Source organism: Propithecus coquereli, unplaced genomic scaffold (genome assembly GCF_000956105.1).
Source record: "Propithecus coquereli isolate 6110/MARCELLA unplaced genomic scaffold, Pcoq_1.0 Scaffold223, whole genome shotgun sequence".
In the NCBI taxonomy this organism is placed as follows: Eukaryota; Metazoa; Chordata; class Mammalia; order Primates; family Indriidae; genus Propithecus; species Propithecus coquereli.
The window spans coordinates 4,591,731-4,617,212 of NW_012147523.1; the positions used below are offsets into that span (position 1 = coordinate 4,591,731).

At 43.8% G+C, this 25,482-nt stretch overlaps 2 protein-coding genes and 1 pseudogene across 2 annotated transcripts in view; 1 reads left to right on the plus strand and 2 right to left on the minus strand.

Moving 5' to 3' along the window:
• The first annotated feature begins 5,988 nt into the window (after positions 1-5,988).
• On the plus strand, positions 5,989-18,683 carry PDZD9 (PDZ domain containing 9). Its single transcript, XM_012644984.1, has 4 exons — positions 5,989-6,019; positions 8,568-8,747; positions 13,036-13,225; positions 18,284-18,683. The coding sequence occupies exons 1-4, from the start codon at positions 5,989-5,991 to the stop codon at positions 18,675-18,677; spliced, it is 795 nt and encodes a 264-aa protein (XP_012500438.1). The 3' UTR covers positions 18,678-18,683.
• A 1,013-nt stretch (positions 18,684-19,696) lies between these two features.
• LOC105810895 (cytochrome b-c1 complex subunit 2, mitochondrial) overlaps positions 19,697-25,482 on the minus strand; it is a 38,542-nt gene continuing 32,756 nt past the window's right edge. The window contains exons 12-13 of the mRNA XM_012644942.1: positions 21,330-21,483; positions 19,697-19,955 (exon numbers count right to left, since the gene is read on the minus strand). Of these exons, the coding sequence (XP_012500396.1) occupies positions 19,872-19,955; positions 21,330-21,483 (238 nt within the window). The 3' untranslated portion in view covers positions 19,697-19,871. The remainder of the gene's footprint in view (positions 19,956-21,329; positions 21,484-25,482) is intronic.
• Positions 21,513-23,718, minus strand: LOC105810928 (annotated as a pseudogene).

A 25,482-nucleotide genomic window follows, 5' to 3' on the forward strand; every position in this document is an offset into this window, starting at 1 on the left:
CGGCCCCCGCGCGCCGCTCGCGCCCTCCGCGCGCCCGGGACCAGCAGCCGCGGCGCGGCCCGCACAGCCGGAACCGCCGCCCGCCCCGGAACTGCTCGGGCCGCCCGCCCCTCACCCGGAAGCGAAGCCGCGGCGCAGGCGAGGCCGGCCCCAGCTCTCCGGCAGCCGGGCCCTCGCCTAGTCTTCCTGGCTCTGCTGCCCTGCGCTCCGTCCAGGCCCACGGCCTCGGTCCCCTTCCTGCCTCGCTACCCTGGACCCGGACCCGACCGCCCCAGCCCCGGTCCCTGCCCCGCTCCCGGACCCTTCGGCAGGCCACGCCGCTTCTGGGCTTTCTTCCCAGTAATAATAATGTTGATGATTGTTTGGGCACAAACAACGCCCCTGCCCCCCGTAGCCTCAAAAGCGAGACTGGAATGGAGGAGGAGGGAAGCCGTGTGTCTTCCAGCTGGAGACGGGCCCCGACTCCCGCAGAGTGACTCCGGGCCCCGCTCGGCCCTTGTCACCTTGTATTATCATTGCCCGTTCCGTGGCTGGCGGCTCTGAGCATTGCCCCATTTAGGAAATAGCTCTGCGTCAGGCTCTATAGGTGCTGGGTCACTGGAGTGGACAGAAACAAGGTTCCCGCTCTCGCGAAGCTTACATTCTAGTGGGGAAGAGACAGAAATACATTAGGAACCTATCTTTAAAATAAAGATAATTTCAAGTGCCGATCCATTAATTAAATGGGGGTCGGTGTGATGGGCGTGGTGATACTTACGGTGGTCAGGGAAGGATACATTGCCGCTGAGACCTCCATGATTTTTGAGACCTGCCCTTTGAAGACCTGGTGCAGGACCAGACAGAGGGAACAGCCACTGCAAAGATCATTGGGGAGGAGTGGGAAGGAAGAGATTGGCCTGTGCAAGGAACCGCACAATGGCCTATGTGGCTGGAGAGTGGCATGAAAAGAGGTGGGCAGGGACCAGGAGTAGGGCTTTGGGACCATGATAGAGAGTTTGGCTTTTGTACTAAGTGCAACGGGAAGGCACTGGAGGGTTTTCAGCAGGAGAGTCCCATGATCTTAGTTAATCTGTAAAGATCCATAGTGTAGCTTGTAAGGGGGAGGGGCGAAAATGAAAGCAAGAACAATAGTTAGGAGGCCAACTAGTCCAGGAGAGAGGACTATAGCTTTGGCTGGAGTGAGAATAGTGAAGATGGAGAAAAATGGACAGATTGGCTGTTTTGTAGATAGTTAAAGGGAAGGACTTGCTGATAATGGGGGAGGAGTTGAAAGAACTCAGAAATGACTCCTGAGTTTTTGGCCTGAGCAACCAAGTGTTTAGTAATCCCATTTGCTGAAGTGAGGTGTGAGGAGAGTCTTAGGTTGGATGGATAAACAGGAAAAAAATATATAAGGCATTTGCATAATTTATTAGCAATACAGATGATCTATCCATGTACAATTGTGCTATCTAGTGGAGGTTTTCTTTTCTTCTATGGTTCATGGACCAAATCACTATTAACCCTGACTTTGGATCCAGCTCTCTTTCCCAGATAGTACTCCATGCAGCAAATGGAGATGAGACATTTTCTCCTTAAATGCCACATAGGTCATCTCTAGAAAGACCTAGAAGAGTGACATCTGTCTCTATTTTTGGAATGACTACATGTCCACAAAATTCAGCAGGTTTCAGATTCCACCAAATCCAACAGCCTTGCAGAAATGAGCAAAGAGTATCAATGTCACTACATAGATTAGGGAAGGAGGGATTTGATTGCTAGTCTATAGACTTCTCTGTCCAAATATTGGTCTCTTGCGGGGAGGAAGGCTTTTTTCATTACACAATTTATTTTTCCTCTGCCACAGAAATTGACGTAAGATGATAAGGATCCAGATATAATGCCTATCACATTACTTCAAGAGGTCTTCACTTTCTTTTCTTTTTTTAATAAGTACTGGAAAAGTTTAATAAAGTCATATTCTCGGCTTCTTGTCTGCTGTTTCTATTGTTCACTAATAGAAGAAACCCTAACTCCACAGGGCTAAATTCCCAAATAATATCCACTGATGTTCACTACTGGCCAACTGATGAGAATCCTAGAGTCAAATGTTAAAACAGTTTGTACCTATTCTAACCCCAGCTCAGTGGAATGATGACGATTTGATTCTTGTGGTTAAAAAAATAAACATATAAATTCTTCCTTTTCCCTAGGCAGTCCTTCCCAGACTCTCCTGTGTCTGTCCCTCCACACATGGTTCTGGATCTGTGATTAAAGAACAAAAACAATCAGTATTGAGTTAAAGGAATTTAAAACAATTTTATCAGATTAATGGCTGCACATCACTGCACGTAGTAGTCACCTATCTCATCCCTTCCTACCAACCAGGATAGGGGTGGGGTTGGTGGGGCTGAATACACTATTTACAGATTTCCCATTAATCCTTGTTTTTAGCCCCACATCTTATTCTTGCCTTCCAACTTACCTGGTGTTTCAAAGTTCCCAGTTTCTGAGATCTACAGGACAGATCAGTTCCCTTCCCCAATCTAGATTTCAGTAGAGGCAAATCCTAAGGGTTTGTGAGAAGTGGTATGCTGGAGAAAAAGAATACAAAACTATGTACTAGTACCTGTCCTGCTACTGACTTGACCTTGGGAAAGTCACGTCACCTCTCTGGGCCTCTTTCCCCTACCTGACGTAACAAACTCACAGTCACCCTGTCTTAGTAATAGAAGCATCCCATCCTCTCACCCACCCTTAAACAAAGCAGCTGGGACTTTTCAGAGATGAGCATGAGGCTTCTTATGGCAGAAAGTGCTTGGGGACCCAGAAGAACATAGAAGGCCCCCAGGAGGGAACTATGCTGGCAGCCCGAAGTCATAAATAGCCATTCTGCAGCTGTTAAAGGGCCATGAACATGGCATGTTTTATTGTGATGGATGGTAGGCCTTGGCCGGAAAAGGCGGAATCCAGATGGGACTTCGGGGAAGGGTATGGAAGGGACTGTACGATCACTCTTCTCTTTAAGGAGTATCTTTTGCCTGACAGGATAAACAACACACTACCTCCCTGGGGGAGGTTTACCACGTGGGCCAAGAGTGTGGTGGATGTAGCACATGTGTGTACCTGGGGTTTCTGGGGTTAGAGAGGACAAAGGAGCTAAGTCCAGAGGTTAGCCATTTGTGGCTGGGGCTTAAATCTCAGTTTGTCTCGGATCAGTTCCCTTTGCGCTGACTTGGAGACAAGAGACTATTGATTAGCGCGTAGGAAATTTATTAGAGAGCCTCTCAGGATCAACTCCTGTGGGGGAAGGGAAGGAAGTAGGATTGGGCAGAGAGAGAAGTCAGGCTGGGGTGCAGGCACAGAAGGCTTTGGCAAACCCCAAGGGGAGCTCCAAAGCTGGGATGGCCACCCTGAGTTGCTCTGAGTTGGGGAAAGGGGTCAAGCCTTTACATCCCTGCACTGACCGGTCATTGGATGCTAGCTACCTCAGGAATGGGGTGTGACCTTGGGGAAGGCAGCTCTCTTTAGCCAAAGCCAAGTCCTCAGGAAGGCTGGCTGACAGCTGAGATCTGGCAACCTACAACCCTCGGGTAGCTGGGGAATAGTCCTTCAGTCCTGCAGGAGGACCTAGGCAGCTCAGTGCAGCATTTGCAGCATGCCACCATGGTGCTGTGCAGATCATTCACACCTTTGGAGTGTGGCACCTTCAGGATCCTGGGGTGCATCTTTTCCTGTGGGAAACGTACAGAGGAAGGTTAGTGGGACAAACCACAGCTCCTGCCGCTGCTGAAGCTCATCCTGAGGCATAAACAACATATTCATTTTTTCTCTCTTCTCCTATCCATCCAGGATTCCTCTCACCCTCTGCCAGCACCTCTGATGGTCTAGGTGGCATATGCAGTGGGATGGCCTAGACTTGCATCCCTGAAGAGTTTGAGCCCCTGGTTACCATGCACTTCTCAGGCTGTGGCTGCTGTATTTGTCCATTTAATGTAAAAATAGGACAAGGGAGTACTAAAAGACACCCAAACGGATCATATGGGTGCCAAACATTCCTCCCTGCCCCTATATGTATTTGCAGCTGGCTTCCTTCCCCTGGTATATCATCCCATTTACTACTAGTAGAAAATTTAGCAATCTTAGAGTTTCCCTCTGCCAGAGGCTACCTGTGCTCCTCCTCTGCCAAGGATAGGGTCCTCATTATTACCTGAGCATTGGGTGATCCAGCTCCAGTCCCATCTTAGCATCCACTCTTTCCAATCATTGGCACCAGCTGTTGTGGGCTGGGTTTTCTAGGAAGCAGACTCTGAGCTGCAGGGAGTTTATTAGGGGAGTGCTTTTGGAACCCAACATTTATGGGGAGAGGGAAGGAAGCAGGACAGGGCAGAGGGCAAAGTTAGGCTGAAGTACAGCCATTACAGGGCCTCATTGGACCCCATGGGGAGTTCTGAAGCTGGATGGCCCTGCACAGACCAGTCATTGGATGCTAGCTGCCCAAGGAAGGTGTGATCTTGGGCAAGGGGCTCTCTTCAGCCAGCAGCAGGGGTGGGGTTTAGGGGTGGAAGGTATAAGTCCTTCAGCCTTTAAGGGGATCTGGGCAGCACAGCACAGCATCCATGACAGTTTGTATCCTGCAATTCTACCAATCAGCATGACCTTGGCATCCACTCTAAAGAGTCTTTTCAGCCTGAGATGAAGGGAAGACTGAGGGACCCTCTGCATGCCCGGCACGGATATGCTCCCATCACAGAACCTCCAATGCTGATGGGCTTTATTCTCACAAACTTTATTCCCCTTTCCCTACTGACTGGAGGATGGAGGAAAAGGATGTGTTTATGATAGAATTAAGTTGGTATCTGGGTAGACCCTGCCAGACTGGAAGAGGAAACAGATGACCTAAAACAATAAACCACTGGCAGGAGACTCTGAGGTTGAGAGTAGCCCTTTGTATCAGCCTCTGTGACACAGGATTTACCCAGTGAGAAATCGACCCTGATTTATTGTCTGGGCAGAACCACAGAAACAGAAGAATAAGCTGGGAACTACCCAGGTTCACCATGGAAATCTTTGCACAGTGCCAGACACCTACTAGGTGCTTGGTTTCCACTTGTTGAAGGGATGACGGCCCTGGGCCAGGTGTTTAGCCTCTCAGTTGCATTGGAGTGGGGATAACAAGGCCTACCTCATTATGTTGTTTTCTCTTTCTTCTAGAATTTAATTTTGATGATTTATATTTTCCTAAAATTGTCCATTTCATCTGTTTTTTAAATCTAAGTTCCAAGAGGATAGAGCCGTTGTTTGTCTTGTCTACTGTGGTGTCCCTGGCATCAGCACAAACCCTAGAGCGGCTTCCTGTAAATACTCGTTGTGTGAGTGAATGTGTGTGGGAGGAAGGATTACTTTGGAGAAAAGAAGGAAGCATTAATAATGCCTCTCCTAATAGTGACTCATTTTTTTCAGGCCACCCTTGAGCCTTTTCACATTCAAAACATCCATGAAAAAAAGTGCAGTTCCAAAGCAGTTGGTGTAACAATATTTTAAAAATATCACTATTAGGAGCGCAGCAGGGGATACTCTGGTCCCAGGTATTCCACGATCTCCTGTGATCTTCCTCTGTCTTTCAGACACCCTTTCCTCCTCCCCATTTCTACGGTTCACCAAGGATGAATGAACGAAGAACCCACTGTGAGTGGGCACTGCGCAAGTCCTCACTGAAGTTTTGTTCTTCTCCACCGATGTTTTCACACACTGCCCTGGAGTGCAAACCCCACGCCGCGTTTTCCAGGGTCCTCTGGGGCCCTGCGCTGACCTCGCTGTTACCCACTTCTGGGCGACGGCGGCGCAGCGCCCCCTGGCGGCCGTCCCGAGGCGCGCAGCTCACGGTCCCCTCGTCTCTGCGGTCATCTCAGGGCTCTGGAGCCTCCAGGGCTCCAAACCGTTGGGAGTTGGACCGACTCCAGCCTCGGCTCCGGGAGGCCCTCCGGAGCCGCCCGCCCTTCCGGGGCCATGGAGAGGTCCACCCGCAAAACCAGAAATGGTAACTGGGGAGTGGGGAGAGGGCGATGCCCTGGGGACAAAGCCTTCTTCACTTTTCTTCCTCTGTAAAATGGCAACGTCACACTCTTGGCCTGGGAGGTGACCTCTTGCCATCAAGGTATCAAGGTATAATTTCCATACAGTAAGACCTCCCCTCCCCCACCTTTTAGAGCACAGCTGTACGAGTTTTGACACGCATGCAACCACGTTAAACCACTACCGCAATCAAGATAGGAAACAGTTCCACCACCCCCAAAATCACCTTGCCGCTGCCCCTTTGCAGCCAATACTTACCCCACCCCAGCTTTTCACACACTCCCCATCTGTTTTTACATTCCCTTTTCCATGGAGAATGCCATGAAAATGGATTCATATAGTAAGGAGCCTTTTGGGTCTGGCTTCCTTCACTTAAGCCTGCTGATTTTTGAAACTGGGCTTCCTAGGAGGCGACATCAGGAGCACATTGAATTTGTAAGCTGAGGCTAGAACCAGTCAGACGCTGTCTAAGATGTGACTTCTCAGTATGCTCAGGAACCAGGTGCTCCAAAAGGGCATGCCCTGCCCCAGATCCTCCCAGAACCCTGAAGGGTCTCTGAGGATAGTATCTTTTTCATACTACGTTGTTTTATTTTCCAGACAGAGAGCATCCATGGTTTGGGGGAAGGTGAGGGTTGGAGCTGGGCAAGGACCTTGCTTTGAGGAAAGGGTCATAAGTCCTGCCAGCTCCTCATAGCTGGGGGCTGGGATTTGGGGGAGTCCCTTACTCAGCAATGGCTCTAAAAACACCACAGTCATGTGGGCTTGGCAAGTTGTAGTTGTCAAATTGTCACTTGTCCTTATGGAAAAGAGTAGTGTGTGAAATGCTGGAAAGGTGTGATCTCCCCAGAGGCTTCCTGTATACTGAAAAGGATTCTCCTAGAAGCTCCCTCTCTGCAAAATAACTTGTTTTAAATCACTCCTCAGTCCTTGAAACTTTCCTTGTGAGATCTGGTTCTACAGAAAACATATTTCAACTCCTACAACTGCCCACTGTCCCCAAGGGCCTTCGGGTTTCCTCTCAAGTGCTTTTTGGTTCCATCTGCTGTGCACCTCCACTGTCACTACCGGGACACACGCCATGGCCCTTTCATTTTTTTTTAAGCCAAGTTAAACTACCAGACCCCTTCATTTCTTTTCTTTTCTTTTTTTTGAGACAGTCTCACTCTGTTGCTTGGGCTGGAATGCAGTGGTGTCATTATAGCTCACAGCAACCTCAAACTCCTGGGCCCAAGTGATCCTCCTGCTTCCATCTTCCAAGTAGCTGGGACTACAGGGACGTGCCCTGATGTCCGGCTAATTTTTCTATTTTCAGTAAAGACGGGGTCTCGCTCTTGCTCAGGCTGGTCTTGAACTCCTGACCTTGAGCGATCCTCCCACTTCAGCCTCCCAGAGTGCTAGGATTACAGGTGTGAGCCACTGCACTGGCCTTCATTTTCATTTTTAAAAAATGCAAATCTGATCACGTCCAGCTTAAATTATTTCCAAGCTTTTTCATGAAGGTAACTCTGAAAGCCACTGTCTACTTTGACTTTGCCCCTCTTGCCTGCCCCCTCCTTTGACAGGGCTCACTTCTTCTGGCTCAGACCTTGACACAGTTTGCTCCCTCCACCCTGCTTTGCCTAAACATTTCCTATTGGTCCTCTTGACCTTAATTCAAATTTTAACCCCTCTAGGAAGCCTGATGAGACTTTGGCTCCCTGTTCACCTTCGGAGCTCTCCATCCTTATTCTTCCTAGCACGTGTTACAGTTTGTTATCCAGCGTGTATTCACATGACTGATTGATATCTGTCTCTTCTCCCAGTCTGTAAGATCCATGAGGGCAAGAAATGTTATCTGTTTGGCTCACCACAGTAAACCCAGGGCCTAGTACTCTGCCTGCATCAATAAATATTTGTTAAGTAAACAGTAACAAATCAATAGTCATAACTATTGATTAAGCACTCATCATATGCCAGACTCTGTGCAATAGCCCTTTAATGGTCCCATTTTTTTTTTTTTTTTTTTGAGACAGAGTCTCGCTGTGTTGCCTGGGCTAGAGTGCCGTGGCGTCATCCTGGCTCGCAGCAACCTCCAACTCCTGGACTCAAGCGATCCTTCTGCCTCAGCCTCCCAAGTAGCTGGGACTATAGGCATGCGCCACCATGCCCGGCTAATTTTTTCTATGTATTTTTAGTTGTCCAATTAATTTCTTTCTGCTTTTAGTAGAGACGTGGTCTCGCTCTTGCTCAGGCTGGTTTCGAACTCCTGAGCTCAAACAATCTGCCCACCTCGGCCTCCCAGAGAGCTAGGATTACAGGCGTGAGCCACCGCGCCCAGCCTTAATGGTCCCATTTAATTCCCAGAACAGCTCTCTGAGGTGGACACTTCTTATCCTCATTTTACCGATGAGGAAACTGAGGAGTAGGGAGGTTAAATAATTGCCCCAGGGTTCTGGCTTCAGAACCCCGTTGACTATTGCCATGCTGCTGTCTTGGTGAAGGACTCAAACAAACTCCCCTCTTTCTATCAGAAAGAAAAGTCAACCTCAAGGTCAAGGCATCTGTGCACAACTTGAGCAAAACGCAGCAGACCAAACTCACCGTGGGCAGCCTGGGATTAGGCCTGATCCTCATCCAGCATGGGCCCTACCTCCAGATCACTCACCTCATCAAGAAGGGGGCTGCAGAGAAGGACGGGAAACTCCAGCCAGGTGACTGTGCTCTCCCCATGCCTCCCAACCACCCATCCCCTGCCTCCCTCTCACCTGCCTTCAGGGAGACTTGAGTTGCAAGGTTTCAGTGTAACCATAAGGACATGATGACACTGATTGAGAACTTTCTATGGGCCAGCCAATTGCTATCACTTACATAATTCTCCCTATTGGTTGTATTAATTCACTTAATTCTTATAATAACCCCTCAGGTAGCAATGTTGTTATCATTCCCCTTTTACAGGTGAGCAAACTGAGGCTCAGTGAGATTAAGCTCCTTGTCCAGGTTCACCTGCATGTTGCACATGTTATACAAACACAGGCACAGTGACTCCAGAGGTTATGGTTCTCTGTGCATACAGATGTTTTTCTTTTGTAGGCAGTATTAATCACTGCTGACATTTAGATATATGATCTCATTACACTCTCACAACCTCTGAGGGAGATTCTGCATTAAACCATCTTACAGACAAGGAATCAGGTATTTAGTAACTTGTCCACGGTCACACTGAGGAGCTGGGATTTGAACCCTCTCTGTCAGACTCCAAAGCCCAGCGTCTTTACCAATACCACCCTATTGCTCTTTGGGTGAGTGAATTTTCCATCCAGTTCTACATGTGTTTTCCAAGTTCCTGGCCTGAGCCTAGGGCCGTGCTCTGAGTGGGGAAGGCACAATGGGATGGTGAAGTGGAGAGAAGGAAAAACCATTTTGTGTTAGCTGGCCTGAATTCAGGCCCGTGCTCTGCCACTTTCTAGTTCTCTGATCTTGGGCAAAGTCACTTAACCTTTTAGGCCTCAGTCATCTCATCTCCAAACTGGGATAATCCCATCTTTGTCAGATGTTGCTAGGATTCGATAAAACATTTTTTATGAAAGTGATTTTAAAACTAAAGTTTAAAAAGCTATAGAATTATTGGCAGTAATTTCTCTTAGGCCGTTATTACTTACAGATTCTCTAGACTTGTGTCTTTTTTTTTAATATAAAAGATGACTGTGATATAGGAGTCCCAGTGGATTAAACCACTAGTTTTCAACCCTGGTTACCTATTAGAATCACCTGGGGAGCTTTTAAAACTAAGACACCTGGGCCCCATGTCCCCAGAGGTTCTGATTCAATTGTTCTGGGATTGGGACAGGGCAGTTCTTGTTTTAAAAGCTCTTTATGTGATTCTAATTTGCAGCTAGGTTGGAAGCAACAGATTAAAGAAGAAAGTAGATAAATTACGCTTTTATGGAACAGTTTATCTTACCTGAAAATTCAAAGCGTTTCCCCCACGTATCACTACTTGGTTCTGGGAAACAAATTGCCAAAAGGAGAGTTCTGGACTTCCCAGACCAAGAGAACTCCAGGACAGGTCCCATGAGCTTTTCTGCTTCTTTTCCTCAGCTTCTCTGGGGTCAGGTGACAGATGCTGGTGGACGATCCAGGTACACAATCGTGGGTGCTTGAGTGAGACAGGAGTATGCTTTCATGCCTGTGCCACAGAATCTCACATTGGAGCCACAGTCAGTGGGCTCTCTGAAGTCAGAGGCAGTCTTGAGTTCATCTTTTAAATCCAAGACTTAAGGCTGGGTGCCGTGGTTTGCATCCATAATCCTAGCACTTTGGGAAGCCAAAGTGGGAGGATTGCTTCAGGTAACGGTTCAGACCAGCCTGAGCAAGAGTGAGACCCTGTCCCTACTAAAAATAGGATAATTAGCCAGGTGTGTGGCGTGCACCTGTAGTCCCAGCTACTTCGAAGGCCGAGGCAGGATTGCTTGAGCCCGGGAGTTTGAGGTCTCAGTGAGCTATGACGATGCCACTGCACTTTAGCCCAGGTGAGAGAAGAGACCTTGTCTCAAAAAAAAAAAAAAAAAAAAAAATCCAGGACTTACCTACAGTACTGGTACATTTATTATGTCTGTGGTTAATAAATGAATAATGAATGACTATTTGTCCCAGGCTCTATGCAAGGTGTTATCTAATTTAATGTTTGCAACACTTCTGAAATAATGAAATGTAGAGGTGTTGAGAGATGAAGTAACTTGTTTTTCAACATACACAACTAAGTCTGTGGTCAGAGCTAGGATTTGAACCCAGGTCTCCTTAGAAAGCCCATACCTTTCTAGCCAGTTGCCTAATAACGAGATGAGATTTTAATACAGAGGAAGTCCAGAGCCCTGCGTCTCTTTGTGACAAGTCCACCGCTTCAAAGTCTCTGTAATTCAGTCATTTTTGACAATGATTCTGAGATTTTGGGAGGCGATAATCATAGAAACTTGCTACTTCTTTGACCCCACTGCCTCCCATTATTTCTCATCCATGTGCTTTAAATTTCTCTCCTTTGGTGTTTCCTGATGGGGTTTCCTCTTGATTTCCTAATTTAGTTTAGTGTTAGCGTATTCTAGCTAAACTTCAAACTCCTTTTGGTCAGTATGGCTTTAACAGATTCTAATATCCAAAAAGTCTGAAAAATGAATATGGCTTTGACAGTAAATACAAGTCACGTACTGGCTACTGCCCTTCCCAGGCCACATGCATCCATAAGTATTTCCTGAATGCCCGCTGCGTGCAGGCACCCAGCTTGGCACTGCGGGTGGAGTGAGTGGAGAGCCAGACAGACGTGGTCCCCACCCACATGGAACTTAGGGATCTTATATCCTAATTGGGAGAGATGAAGAAAAATAAATAAAATCTGTTTTTCAGCAGCGGCTTCGCTGCTGCAACGTTGATTTAATATACATAATCGAGACAAAGTTTATGAAATGTCATTCCTATAGCCCCTTCAAACAGCAAACAAATGGGTAATGAGGTTGGTGTTCATAAATACAAAACTGGTGTATCTCTATGAAGCGCATTTTTTTTTTTTTTTTGAGACAAGAGTCTCACTCTGCCACCCTGAATAGAGTGCAGTGGTGTTATCATAGTTCACTGTAAACTCAAAACTCCTAGGCTCAAGTGATCCTCCTGCCTCAGCCTCCTGAGTAGCTGGGACTACAGGTGTGCATCACCATGCCTGGCTAATTCTTCTATTTTTAGTAGAGATGGGGTCTCACTCTTGCTCAGAGCCAGTCTCACAACTTCTTTTTTTTTTTTTTTTGAGACAGAGTTTCGCTTTGTTGCCCGGGCTAGAGTGAGTGCCGTGGCGTCAGCCTAGCTCACAGCAACCTCAGACTCCTGGGCTCAAGCAATCCTACTGCCTCAGCCTCCAAGTAGCTGGGACTACAGGCATGTGCCACCATGCCCGGCTAATTTTTTTCTAGCTGTCCAATTAATTTCTTTCTATTTTTGGTAGAGACGGGGTCTTGCTCTTGCTCAGGCTGGTCTCGAACTCCTGAGCTCAAACAATCCGCCCGCCTCAGCCTCCCAGAGTGCTAGGATTACAGGTGTGAGCCACCGCGCCTGGCCCTGTGAAGGGCAATGTTAATATCTATTGCCAGAGTAATCACATTCATACACTGACACATTTGGTTTGCAGCCAGAACGGTCAGGGAATTAAGCTGTTTATTTTCTGCCCTCTTGATAAAAGTCACCCTATTACAACATAATTAAGCAGAATGCCAAGCCATAGCTTTCAGCTATAAACACTCCTTTTAACAGTACGCAAGTAAGTGAGGGTTTTTTTTTTTTGCCATTGTAATTAACCTCCATCGGATGAGCAGCTGTTTCATGCCACCCACTCTGCAGGTAGCCTTGTTTCATTCTGAAGTTAGCTTCAGATACTTGGTTGATTTTTTTGCCCCCAGCTACTTCTTAAGACCAAAGTAGAAGGTTCTTTTCCACCCTTCTAAGTATTAATTTTCTTGAATTCTAGGAACTTTTGTCTCTGATAGGATCTAGAACTATGGAAATTTGTCCTTGGCATCCTTGGAGGCTTTTTTTGGGAGTAGAGCAATTCCTGATGTAAGCCTAGTGGGTGTCATATCAGAGCTGGTCCCTCTTTGTCCTACAGTGCTGTAAAGTAGGGGACCTAACTGTCAAATCCATTCTACCAGGACTATCCAGGATAGTTCAGATTGTAAGTGGTTTTTAGCTTCTCTCACACCAAGAACTTTGGAAGTGTCTCAAAAACATAATGTCTACCATCACACTGCTATTAAGAAATATCTTGCATGCATTCTTCATTATGCACAGGCCACTATTACAGAGACGAACATCTTTATTAAATAAAAGCTGGTGCCTGGTTTTGGTTCAAAATTAACCAAGAATACGATCCCATAAAATACCTCACAGTAAAGCCAAAGATCAATAAGGGGCCCTTTCAACCATTATCTTAGTTCTGATAATATTTTTTCCTCCACTCTTCAGGTGATGTTCTGATTAGTGTTGGCCATGCCAATGTGTTAGGATATACTCTACGAGAATTTTTAAAGCTTTTGCATCATATCACCATAGGAACAGTGCTACAAATCAAGGTTTACCGAGATTTTATTGACATACCCCAAGAATGGCAAGAAATATATGATTTAATCCCTGAGACCAAATTCCCAGTACCACAGTAAGTAGTTCATTTTAGGAATTCTTTGTTACAATATAGAAGCCCAGGGTCTACGAGGTACAGGGTTTAATGTGAGAATTATCTAACCATAAGGACCATGGTGGGAGGGGTTGGTGACACTACCAGAATAATTTCCTGGTTTTTGGAAAGGACAATCTGTAAGACCTAAAATGAGGCAGCATGATAAAGGCAACTTGGAGTTAAACAAGTCCCCCATGGGAACTCTGTCCCTACATCTACCTACATTGTGCCTCTTTCCTGTCAGCCCTTAAAACGTTAGTTGTGAATCCTGTTTCCTCTTTTGTCTTTTGCGTATTCAACTTTTTTCCTTCTGGGTCCTTCTGAATAACATTTAAGCCTTTTAAAGCCTCTCCCATCTTAGCAAACCCTCCCTTAACTCCACTCCCTCTCCCTGCCCCCTCCAGCCACTGCCCTGTCCCTCGCCTCCCCTCCCAGCTTGCTGAAGGAGCTGTATTAGACATCTGTCTCCTCAGGACACATCCGTGTTCCCCAGACACTCCTCACCCCAGCTCAGTCTGGGCTTTGCTTTCACCCTCGCTGAGAGGCCTTTTCCCAGGGTCATCCTCAGCCTTCATACTGTCGATCCCAGTGGACCCTTGTGTCTTGATCTTACTTGGCTTCTGAGCAGCATTAGACACTTTACAACTTCCCACCCCGACTCGTCTTGAAATACTGCATTGTGCCTCTCTTTCCCAAGTCAGCCCTTAAAAGGTTAGTTGTGAATCCTGTTTCTTTCTGTGATGCCATGCTCCCCTGATTCTCCTGTTGTCTCTGGTCATTTCCTTTTGGTCTCCTTTTACCCAACTTTGGGGTTCCTCAAGGTTTAGTCCTCAGCTCTCTTCTCTCAATCTCCTAGTCAACCTTCTTGATGCCTGTGCTGTCTATAAACTTCCATACACTAATCACAATCCAAGTTGTGTTATCTCCAAACTTGCATATTTATTTTATATTTTTAGAGACAGGGTCTCACTCTCTCAGCCAGGCTGGGGTGCAGTGGTGCAATCATAGCTCACCGTAACCTTGAACTCCTGGGCTCAAGGATCCTCCCGCCTTAGTCTTCCAAAGTGCTGGGATTACAGGTGTGAGCCACTGTGCCCGGCCCAAACTTGTGTATTTAAACACCTACTTGACATCTCCATATGGTTGTATCAGAAACTCCTCAAACTTATTATGCTTAAAATCAAAAGCCAGCTCACCAGTGATCTTCCAGTGACCCTACTGAACAAGCCAGAAATGTAGGGCTTGTGCTTGATTTCTCTATCCCTCCTCCACTCCCCAACCAATCACTTAGACTTGTCATTTTACCTTCTATTTTCTCACAAGTGTCCACTTCTCTCCCTGGCCATTGTCACTGCTCCAGTCAAAGCCACCATTTGGTCTCCCCACATCTACTCTTGCCTCTTATTTATTCTCCACACAGGATGATCCTTTTACAATGCAAATCTGATCGTGGCATGTTCCTGCATAAAATAAAAGACCATTTTTTGTTCTTAGAATAAATGCCAGAATCTTTGCATTGGCCTACAAATTTTCTCCATGGTTCTGCTGGCCTCTGCATACCATTCCAGCTTCATCTCATACTGCTCTCCCCATCCCTCTCCAGCCCACTGTAGCTTTCGGCTTTCTGCCTTGTGTTGCTTGTCACCCCAGGGAGTTTGAACTTCCTTTTCTTCATTTGAAACATGCTTACAACTCTGCCCCTCAGTACTCATCCTTGAAGGTTCACAATGTACTTTCTCCAACAGGCTTTCCTAAAAACAGGCCCACCTGTTATATGCTCTCGACACTCTTGTGTATCTCCTTCACATTTATCCCAATTTTAATGAAATCATCTGTGTAATCAATTGTTTACTGTTTTCCTGGGAGAATGTAAACTCCATGAGCGCAGGGACTGAGTCTGTCTTGTTTAGCTAAAACTCTCATAGGATTTTCATGTGCTTGATGGCTCATTTATTGAAAGAGTGAATGAAAAACTGAAATCCACCTTTGAATCTCAGCTGCTTCTTTGTATGTAATGCAGAAATAACAGGGACTCTTCTGAGGATCAGATATATGAGGAAGTGTTCCACAGAATATGAAAGCATGTAGAATTTGAGATCCTTTTCTTACAGTGACAAATTCAGTGCTCGGATGCAAGAGTGGTTCTTAATAATTCTTTCAGAATTTCTGAGCACTGTTGCTCTCGTTGTGCACATTTGCTTATTGGGATGCACTAGAAGAAATATCTAGGGACTTCACAAAGACTAGAAAATGGGCCGTATTACATAAACTTACTTCAGAGACTCAAACTTGAGGCCCGATGGACTGATATGGCCCACAGATGGGCCCTGCTCAGCTCCCATAGAATTTTTTTTTTTTTAATTTTTTTTTTTTGAGACAGAGTCTCACTCTGTTGCCTGGGCTAGAGTGCCGTGGCATCAGCCTAGTTCACAGCAACCTCAAACTCCTGGGCTCAAGCGATCCTACTGCCTCAGCCTCCCGAGTAGCTGGGACCACAGGCACGTGCCACCATGCCCGGCTAATTTTTTATATATATATTTTTAGTTGTCCAGCTAATTTCTTTTTTTTTAGTACAGAGGGGGGTCTCGCTCTAGCTTAGGCTGGTCTCGAATTCCTGAGCTCAAACAATCTGCCCGCCTCAGCCTCCCAGAGTGCTAGGATTATAGGAGTGAGCCACCACACCCCCGGCCTCCCACAGAATTTTAAAAACCCAGAAGAGCAGTCACCCATAGAGAGCAAGGATGATACACGTGGACCAGGGGCCAGTAACAGTGTATTTCTTGACCTGGGTGGTGGTTACCAAGGTGCTTATAATTTTTTTTGTTAAACTGTTTTTCATACTTTTCTGTATATTTCAAAACTTTATAAATGACAAATACTTGTATTAGTTGCCAAATTTACAAATCTAAGACGTCACGGGAAGAACCTGCATGTCTGGTTTCTCCTGAACAATCAGAAGATGGGCCTGCATTCCCACGTGGCGAGCGTGGGCTAGAGCCTGGGTATCAGCTGTCTCCTTCAGATCAGACTGAGGAAATTTTTTTCCCCCAGTGACCAAAGCTATCCTAACTTGATTAAAAACCATTAACAATAATAGTGAACACATATTCATTCATTGCTTACTATGTGGTGGGGACTGCAATAAATGCTTTCCAACACAGACAAGAAAGCGGAAGCCCAGAGTGGAGTGTGCAAACTTGCAGGAGGCACAGGGCTAAATGGCACAGGCCTGTCTCTAGAGCAGCAGTGCTCAGTAAGAACTTCCTGCGGCAGTGGCGATGTTCAACGTCTGTGTATTCAAGTTTAATCAATTTAAACTTCCCAGCCCCTGTATGAGAGAGCACATCTCTAAAGCCTGAGCTCTTAACCATTTGATTATAGAATAACTATGTTCTAAGCATTTTCATCAGACAGACAAGTTTGAGATTCGGAATATTAAAATCTAAGGATGGCAGATTGACCATTCAAAAGCAAAAAAGATACACACAGAGAGAATAGCACAACTTAAGTATGAGGCTAAACCCCCAGAATTAAGGAACAGTAACAAGCACGTTCTGAATCCCTTTCTTAATTAAGCAAAGTACTTCTATCTAAGGCACTTTGGTAACACGTGGAAGGTGACAGGGAAGAGGAAGAAGGGAAAGGAAAAGGCTTCTTTTATAAAGTTGGTATGACCTTCTTCAAGAGAAAATGGCACTTTGTGCACACTGAAGAGAATACTCCATATAATGCTCTAGGTAGGCCTAGTGATATAAAAACTTTGTTTCTAGTCAACCTTGACCTCTGCTGGCTTGTGGCTTTATTACCTAACACCAGTTCAATAAGAGCCAGCCCTACTACCTGTCTTTTATGGTTACCTAATACACAAGGAGACCCCTTGCAGTCTGAAAAAAAAGTAATTTGGATTTTTTTTTTTTCCATTCATGTGCTGTTCGGGAAGACCTGGATGTGTCTGAAGGCAAACTGTTGTCTCCTGAGATTTTTCTGAATCTCTTTGCATGGCCCAAAAATCAAGGATAAAAGAAAATCATACAATTTAAGACTAGTGGCTCTCAGTAAAAATGACTCAATACCAATCGTTTATTACTAGAAGAGATAAACTTTAGAGAAAGCTGTTCGAATTCTTGGAAGCAAATAAAACAGCCAGAATGCCAAGGGTATTAGTGATAACACTATCAAGTCTGACAGGTCATGGGGTGAGAACGTACCAGAGGTTTGTAACGAGAAAGATCTGGTTTTAGTTCTACTGGGCAATAGCCAGGATGGAGGCAAGGAGGTGAGAGCATTTTTTCTGGAAAGTATTAATAACAGCGAGCACAAGTACTGTAGGCATTAGAAAAGTTCAGAGGCTTGTAGCTGCCAGCGGGCAAGCATCACCCAAGTTTCAACAATCAAGAAAGCCAATAGTTGGGGAAAGTAATAAAAAAAGCCTTTAAAGCTTTTGGATGGCAACAGAGAAATGGAATAGTGAATGACAAAAGACATCTGGGTAGAAGGGTGCTCTTCAAATTTACATCTGTAAACCCAAAAGAGAGGCAAAGAATGATGCTCTGTGTGGCCGTGTTGGGAGAATAAAAGACTGAAAGACTTACGGATGACTAGCATTTAAAGATCCCTGAGGCCCACTATTTCCTGACTCCCCTGGAAATCAGTAATGTTCTGTTATTACCCTGTGATCCATGAGAACAGAGTTCTCAGGAGGAGATGGGCAGGTTGAATCTGTCACTCTAGCTGCAGTGAAATTAACCCACCCTTTAATGTCTCTTAACATTTTGGTCAGTAGTTTGGCGTAAGTGTGTGGCAAAGCTCTTTAAAATAGTGTGAAATAATTTAAGGTGGAATTTGATTTCTGTTTAGGAATAGAAAAAAAATTAAAGGTACTTTTAAAAACAGAAAGACTTCAACAACCCAGAAAGGTAGTGTTAAAGCTAAATTGTATCTTTTATTAGCCAAAGTAAGTTATAAGACATCTTGTTAGGGGATCATAAATGTTCAGACATTAAGAATCCATTTCACTCACTGTTCTTTTCATTTCAGCACACCAAAGAAAACTGGGCAGGCAAAAGATGAATCTTTCACAAGCAGTGATGACAATGAAGATGTAGTTTTAGATAAAAGACTTAAATATTATAATTATTCACGGTCAACTGGGCATCACTCTGCAAGGAGACCAATATCTATCTCCAGAGAATGGCACGGATATAAAAAGAAGGACCAGACTATTAGTGTAGGAAAAGACATTAACTGTGACGTGATGATTCATGGAGATCATGAGAAGGAAATGAGAGCCCCTTCTCCATACTGGACCATGGTGAAGCAAGACAACAAAAGCTCCTCCTCCTCGGCTTCCTCTACCTCAGATGCATTCTGGCTGGAAGATTGTGCCCAAGTTGAAAACAGCAAAGATCAACCGGTATCAAAGGCTGATTAGGCAGTGGTTTGCAAATCTGTGATCATATGAGCATTTATCTTGAAGTCACTCAATTCTTGTGCATCACCAGGTGCAGGTTTGCTATATTTACAGGAATATGTACACACTTACCAAATCTCTCCTATGACTGCACTGTAAAGCATTCAGAGACCTCCTTCAACGTGATTATCTAAAGACTTCCCTGGGGTCTTGTAGGCCTCACAAATCTTATTCTCAAAATAGTAACATCATTCAGATCATCAAGACTCTTACTTTGCTTTCTGTAAAGAATTTCTCATCTTTTAGAAAATGCAATAGAGGAACCTAATATCAGAATGTCTGAACATAGTAGAGAACTTCACTTAAAGTAAATACGTCATTTTTTCTTTACACATTTAGTTTCTCTCTCTTTTTTAAAAATAAGTCCAGAGATCTAATTCCCGCCCCTGCCCATCCCCCGCCCAACTTCAAGAGCCCTACTTAAAAGAAATAACCAAGATTCATTCTTTGGCTAGTTGTTCACATTACAATTTTTTTCCCCTTTTCAGCCCCACTTGTACTTTGAATGTTGCACTAAGAGTTTTCTTTTTTTTAGGTATACCATGGAGTACTATGCACTGAGAGTGAATTACTTGAACAAGATAGGACAGAAACAGACAAGGGAGAGAAGGAAATGAGAGAAAAACCAAACTCTGCCAATGAAGATATATCAGACATATAAAATGAAGTAATAGGAACACAGAATATGATGATAGGGAATTTATGTTTTTCAGAAACAATTTTAATACAAAGAAGGTAAAAGTGGGTAAAAACCAGACCACTTAACTGTACCCCAAATGACAGATTTTGAACTTGCTTTTATCTTAAAAAGCCACCAATAATAATCTGGAACTATTTACCCTGATAGCCACTTGGCCTTAATTTTAATAGTTTCTGATGCTTTTGTACTCAATTATATTGTGTCTTTTACAGCATCTAAAACAAAGATATTAACATATAATAAATACTTGTTGATTAACTGATTAGGAAAAATGCAAGAAAACATTTAAGCAGAACACTTTATTGACTTTAGGTCAGTTGGGAAGAACTTATGCTTTAAAGTATTTTACCTCATTAAAAAAAAAGATAAATATATTAGAGACTTCTGACTTTCATATGTTTGCTGCTCTGGGCTGAGAGAATGTTCAGCTCTCTCCTGTAATATGTGCTTCAGTATTACAACTCATCAACGAAAGGTGTATGTCCCAAATTTCCACTTGCTGCCATTGACTTCTGGCCAGAAACGAACTTCTTTGCGGCCTTTAAATAAACAAACAAACAAAAACTCAAAGTTAACAGAAATAACAACAAATGTCATCAAGTGGATAAACTTATTTATTCTGTCATTTCAAGAGTTTATGAATAGGACATTCTAAACCAGCAATTCTATAATAGCCTCTTGTGAAAATTAACTACGAGATGGCTGGTGTTTATTTTAGCATGTGACAATGAGGGAGGGAAGCTCTGCTATTTTTCTGAAGGTTCCACGACATGTGTAACTAACTGAGCAAGAGCAGTGCACTAGAAAAGAAGGCAGCTGTTACAAGGGTTAAAAACTTCATGACATTGCCAAATGGGGCAGCATGGCTTCCCGCAGGGCTGTACTTTCCCATTTCTGTATTATAATGCCAAACTATCTGGGTCAATCTAAATACATTGATTGTTAACTTAATAGCCAACCTTATATCCTAGTATTTTTTTGTGCCGGTACTTCAAGTTTAAAGCCTGGTTGTTTAAGTTAAGTAATACCATGAGGCAGGTCTAGGTAGAGCTGCAACCCCCACATTATCTCAGGCCCACTTTCTTTTTTTTAATAGAGAAGAGATGGGTGTTGGAGGCAGCTGGGATGGGACTCCCATAATGATGGTATATAAGGTGAGGGCAGCCATTTGGAAGAGTATGTGATGATGAATTTAGGGGCCAAGGGAAATCCAGTGAGGGTTACGATCTTGAAATAATCTTCTTTTGTCCCTACAACAAGGTAGACCTGTTGGTGAGAAGATGGTTGAGACTTCTACAATGGGAGGCAAATTGGCATTTTTAATGTAGAAAGGAATGGGAAAACCTATTGACTTTGAGTTGATTCTGCAGTTTACATGCTTGGTAGGCATAGTAGGGAATACGAAGAAGTATAATAGTCCTTGCCCTCAAAACAACTCAGATCTTGTAGGGAACAACAATATATGTGAGAAAAAAACCCCAATGACAACAGCAAGAGCAGGAGAAATGTCTTAGGCTGCAAAGAGTAAAGAAAATCTTGAGATGCTGGATAGTGAAGGATTGGCAGGATAGAGTTTATTTCTTGAGGGTGAAGAGGAAAAATCGCAAACCTTACTATTTAGGCTGAAATCATATGAAATTGCCAATATTCAACTCTTCTTGATCTCTAAGAATTCAAAATGGCTTAACCTAATGGTAATTTATTTCAGTGAGGAGGACACAAACACCCTTGATTTGATAAGGAAGCTATCTGCAGATCTGATCGTAAGAAGCCCTCCTGCCTCCGCACTAGGTAGATAGGCATCAAACACGAGAATAGCATACACAGCCCGAGGAGACTTATGCATCCTTTCTGCAATTGGATCATTAAGGTTAAGTTCTCTGATGCTAAATCATAACTTTTCATTTGCTTACATTTATGACATCAGCATTAGCCACCGAATCAATCTGTTGAAGGACTGTGGATGGTGGCACGTAAGAACCAGCAACTAGAGCCTGGGACCCAACTTCATCCAGGAAACCCTCAGAAGACTCCACTGACATTAGGTATCCAGCTTTTAGCTTGTTCCTGTTCAATAAAAGACAGGAGTTAGTTTTACAGAGCAACGTAATTTTTTGGGGGGTGGGAGGAAGCATGAATAACAAAACCTTATTTAACTGATGTGGGAACAGCATGTCTTCCCGCTTCCTGAATTCTCCAACAAAAACACTGCTTCCTGCTCTGGAAAATAACAAACAATAAGCCTGAATGGAAGAAATCTCTTCAGGGTTCCAGAAGTGGCCAGTGAAGGCTCATCCTGTGAAGTTCGGCTTCTCATCTGTGGGTCCGTATGCTGCTGCAGATTTGGGCGAGGCAGCGAGAGAGCTTCTTAATGTTTCCCAAGGCCTCTGGATCCAGTTGTACAATATGGATCCTCTGCAAGTCACGAGCTAGTAATAGCGTGTTCTTTCTGCTGCCCACTGACACAGTGAGGAAGATCTCTTTGCTGTCAGTGACAGGGCTGCCATTCACTGACATACAGATGCTCCTCAACTTACGGTGGGGTTATTTCCTGATAGACCCATAGTAATTTGAAAATACTGTAAGTCAAAAACACATTTAATACATCTAACCCACTGAACATCATAATTTGGCCTAGCCTACCTTAAATGTACTCAGAGCACTCACATTAGCCTACAGTTGGGCAAAATCATCTAACACAAAGCCTATTTTATAATAAAGTATTAAATATCACATGTATCACTGGCCCAGGAAAAGCTCAAAATTCAAAGTACAATCATGTACTGTATAATGACAATTTGGTCAATGATGGACCATATATATGATGGTGGGCCCAGAAGATTATAATGGAGCTGAAAAATTCCCATTGCCTAGTGACATTGTAACATTATTATTATTATAGTATTATTATTATTACAATTATTTTTTAAAAATAAACCTAGTGTAGTCCAAGTGTACAGTGTTTATAATCTATAGTAATGTATAGTAATGTCCCAGGTCTTCACCTTCACTCACCACTCACTAACCTATCCAGAGCAATTTCTAATCCTACAAGCTCCATTCATGGGAAGTGCCCTATACAGGTGTACCATTTAAAAAACTTTTATACTGTATTTTAACTGTACCTTTTCTACGTTTAGCTATGTTTAGATACACAAATACCACTGTATTACAACTGCCTTCAGCCGTATAGTACAGTAACATGCTATCCAAATTTATAGCCTAGGAGCAACAGGCTATATACCACATAGCCTAGTAATGTAGAAGGCTATACCATCTAGGTTTGTGTAAGTATAATCTGATGTTTGCACAATGAAGAAATCACCTAATGACGCATTTCTCAGAACATATCCCTGTTGTTATGCAAGGCATGACCGTATGTTGAATTTGTGATGGTTTTGCACCACTGTAAAGTTAAAAAGATCTTAAGTTGGCCGGGCGCGGTGGCTCACACCTGTAATCCTAGCACTCTGGGAGGCCGAGGCAGGCGGATTGTTCTGAGCTCAGGAGTTCGAGACCAGCCTGAGCAAGAGCGAGACCCCGTCTCTACCAAAAAATGGAAAGAAATTAATTGGACAGCTAAAAATATAGGTAGAAAAAATTAGCCGGGCATGGTGGTGCGTGCCTGTGGTCCCAGCTACTCGGGAGGCTGAGACAGTAGGATTGCTTGAGCCCAGGAGTTTGAGGTTGCTGTGAGCTAGGCTGACGTCACAGCACTCGCCCCAGGCAAGAGAGTGAGACTCTGTCTCATTAAAAAAAAAAAAAAAAAAGATCTTAAGTTGAACCATGGTAAGCCGGTGACCATCTGTATTGTAAATCTGCTCTCTGGCTGCTAGGGTGTGCAGGCCAGGGGTCTTGAAGACTCTATCAAACCTGGGTGTAAGGCCTGGAGCTGGTTTCATCACAGACAATTCCAAATGGCCCATAGCAGGGGTAACAGTGTTATAATGTCTTAACCTTTTGCTTTTGCCTTTTTTTGGTGTGAACTGGGTTCTCTCCTTAGATAGAGGACACCTTTTAACACCTGCAGTTTGAAGAGTCTAATGTTTATTTTCTTCTTCTTCAACTATCATTTCATCCACTTGTATTACCTTTTGTGTTTGGGCAGATTTCAGGGATGTCTGAATAACTTCTGCTGTTAATTCTGTGATATTCAGGTCAGCTGTTGCTGCCTCTTCCAGGGCCTATTTGTTTCCTCCAAGGGTAAAGTAGTCAAGCCAGTTCATCTTGGGCAGCGAAGCAAGACAATTTTAAAATACCGTTCCCCAAAACTCTTTAATATGGTCTTGGTAAACAGGCAAACTAACAGCTTGGAATGCTAAAGTCCTTCAATCTATTTCTTTACTTCATCAAATATTTTATTGTTTATATTACCATTTGGAAAACTGTCAGTACAAAACTATACTAAAACCTCAACAGACTGCCTTTTGATTTTGGACTAGAACTTAGATCTAGGTAAAAACTATTTTATTTTTTTTTTTAGAGACAGGGTCTCACTCTGTTGCCCAGGCTGGACTGCAGCGGCACAATCATAGCTCACTGCAGCCTGGAACTCCTCCGCTCAAAGTGATCCTCCTGATTAGCTAGGACTACCAGCGTGTGCCACCATGCTGGCTAATTTTTTTTAAATTCTTTGTAGAGAAAGGGTCTTGCTATGTTGCCCAGACTGGGCTTCAACTCCTGATCTCAAGTGATCCTCCTGCCTTGGCCTCCCAAGGTACTAGGATTACAGGCATGAACCACTATGCCCAGCCTACGTAAAAAAACTATTTTAGTGTGAGGTTTTGATTAGTGAAGTTAACTTGTGGCTCCTGATACTTTTTTTAGTGATAATTTCAGGCATTTCTATTAAAGAGAGATACCTATATGGGTTCTTAAGGCACTGTCCACTTCGCAGAATGTTGTATACTGATTTTATATGTACATTTCCTCCCAAACACCATCTCAATGAAGGTGGGGCATGGTGGGGAAGAACAGCACAGGTCTTGTAAGCCCCAGAAGCTTAAATATGGGCACAAAAACATCGATTTGAAATAAAGCAAAACAAAACCTAATTCATAATTCTCCCAGAAAGAAACTGTTATTCCTTATAAACATCGTGTTTGATAAGCACTTGAGTTATTTAAACCCCAAATAAACTATCATCCTTTGGCACTCTATAGCAAGACTTCCATTTAAACATAATTACAATTTAATGCAGCAATTTTACCACACTGTCGGCCTAATTAAAAAAGGATTTTACCTGCAATAAACTTTAGCAAGAGGTTATTAGTTTGTCCCTTCATCAATGACAGTCGACAGACTGCATTTTGGTTTTTTTTCTTTCACTACAGTAAGACTAAGAATCTTACAAGAAAAAGTATCAATTCCATCGATATGGCAGAAAACAAACATATCTTGACATTAGTAAGCAAAATTTCAGTTTCTACATATTGCCATACCTTACAAGAACTATGCTATGCTTAAGAAAATTAATTTTATTAAATAAATAAGATTTTTCTTAAGTAAATCCAGTGTTTCAATTTATTCTCATCATGTTTTGTTTCTGGTACAAGCAAGGAGAATTGCACCCTATCAATCCTTGGTTCCATGTATACGATATTTAATAAATTGTGTTGTACTAATACAAGAGATGCAGTTTTGTAGTGTGTTCAGTAAAACAAAACTAACAATACTAGTGGAAGTAGAAATGACTAAAGAGTTATTCCATCCTGGGTTGTAACTCACCCTGTCTTACTGCCCCTGTGGGCAATACTAAACGATCGTAAAGACCAACTGAGCTGTTAGGATTCACATTTTGAATTGTGCTAAGTAAATGGAGTCAAATTTAAATGTCTTAGACTGCTGTATGAAAATGCAGGTTGATTTCCAACTTTGTCCAAAGTCTCTCTGTTAGAGAAACTCCCCAAACTGCTAATGAATTAGGGCTGTTGTTATTAGCACTTTTTTTTTTTTTTTTGAGACAGAGTCTCACGGCACTGCCTGGGCCAGAGTGCCGTGGCGTTATCCTAGCTCACAGCAACCTCAAACTCCTGGGCTCAAGCAATCCTTCTGCCTCAGCCTCCC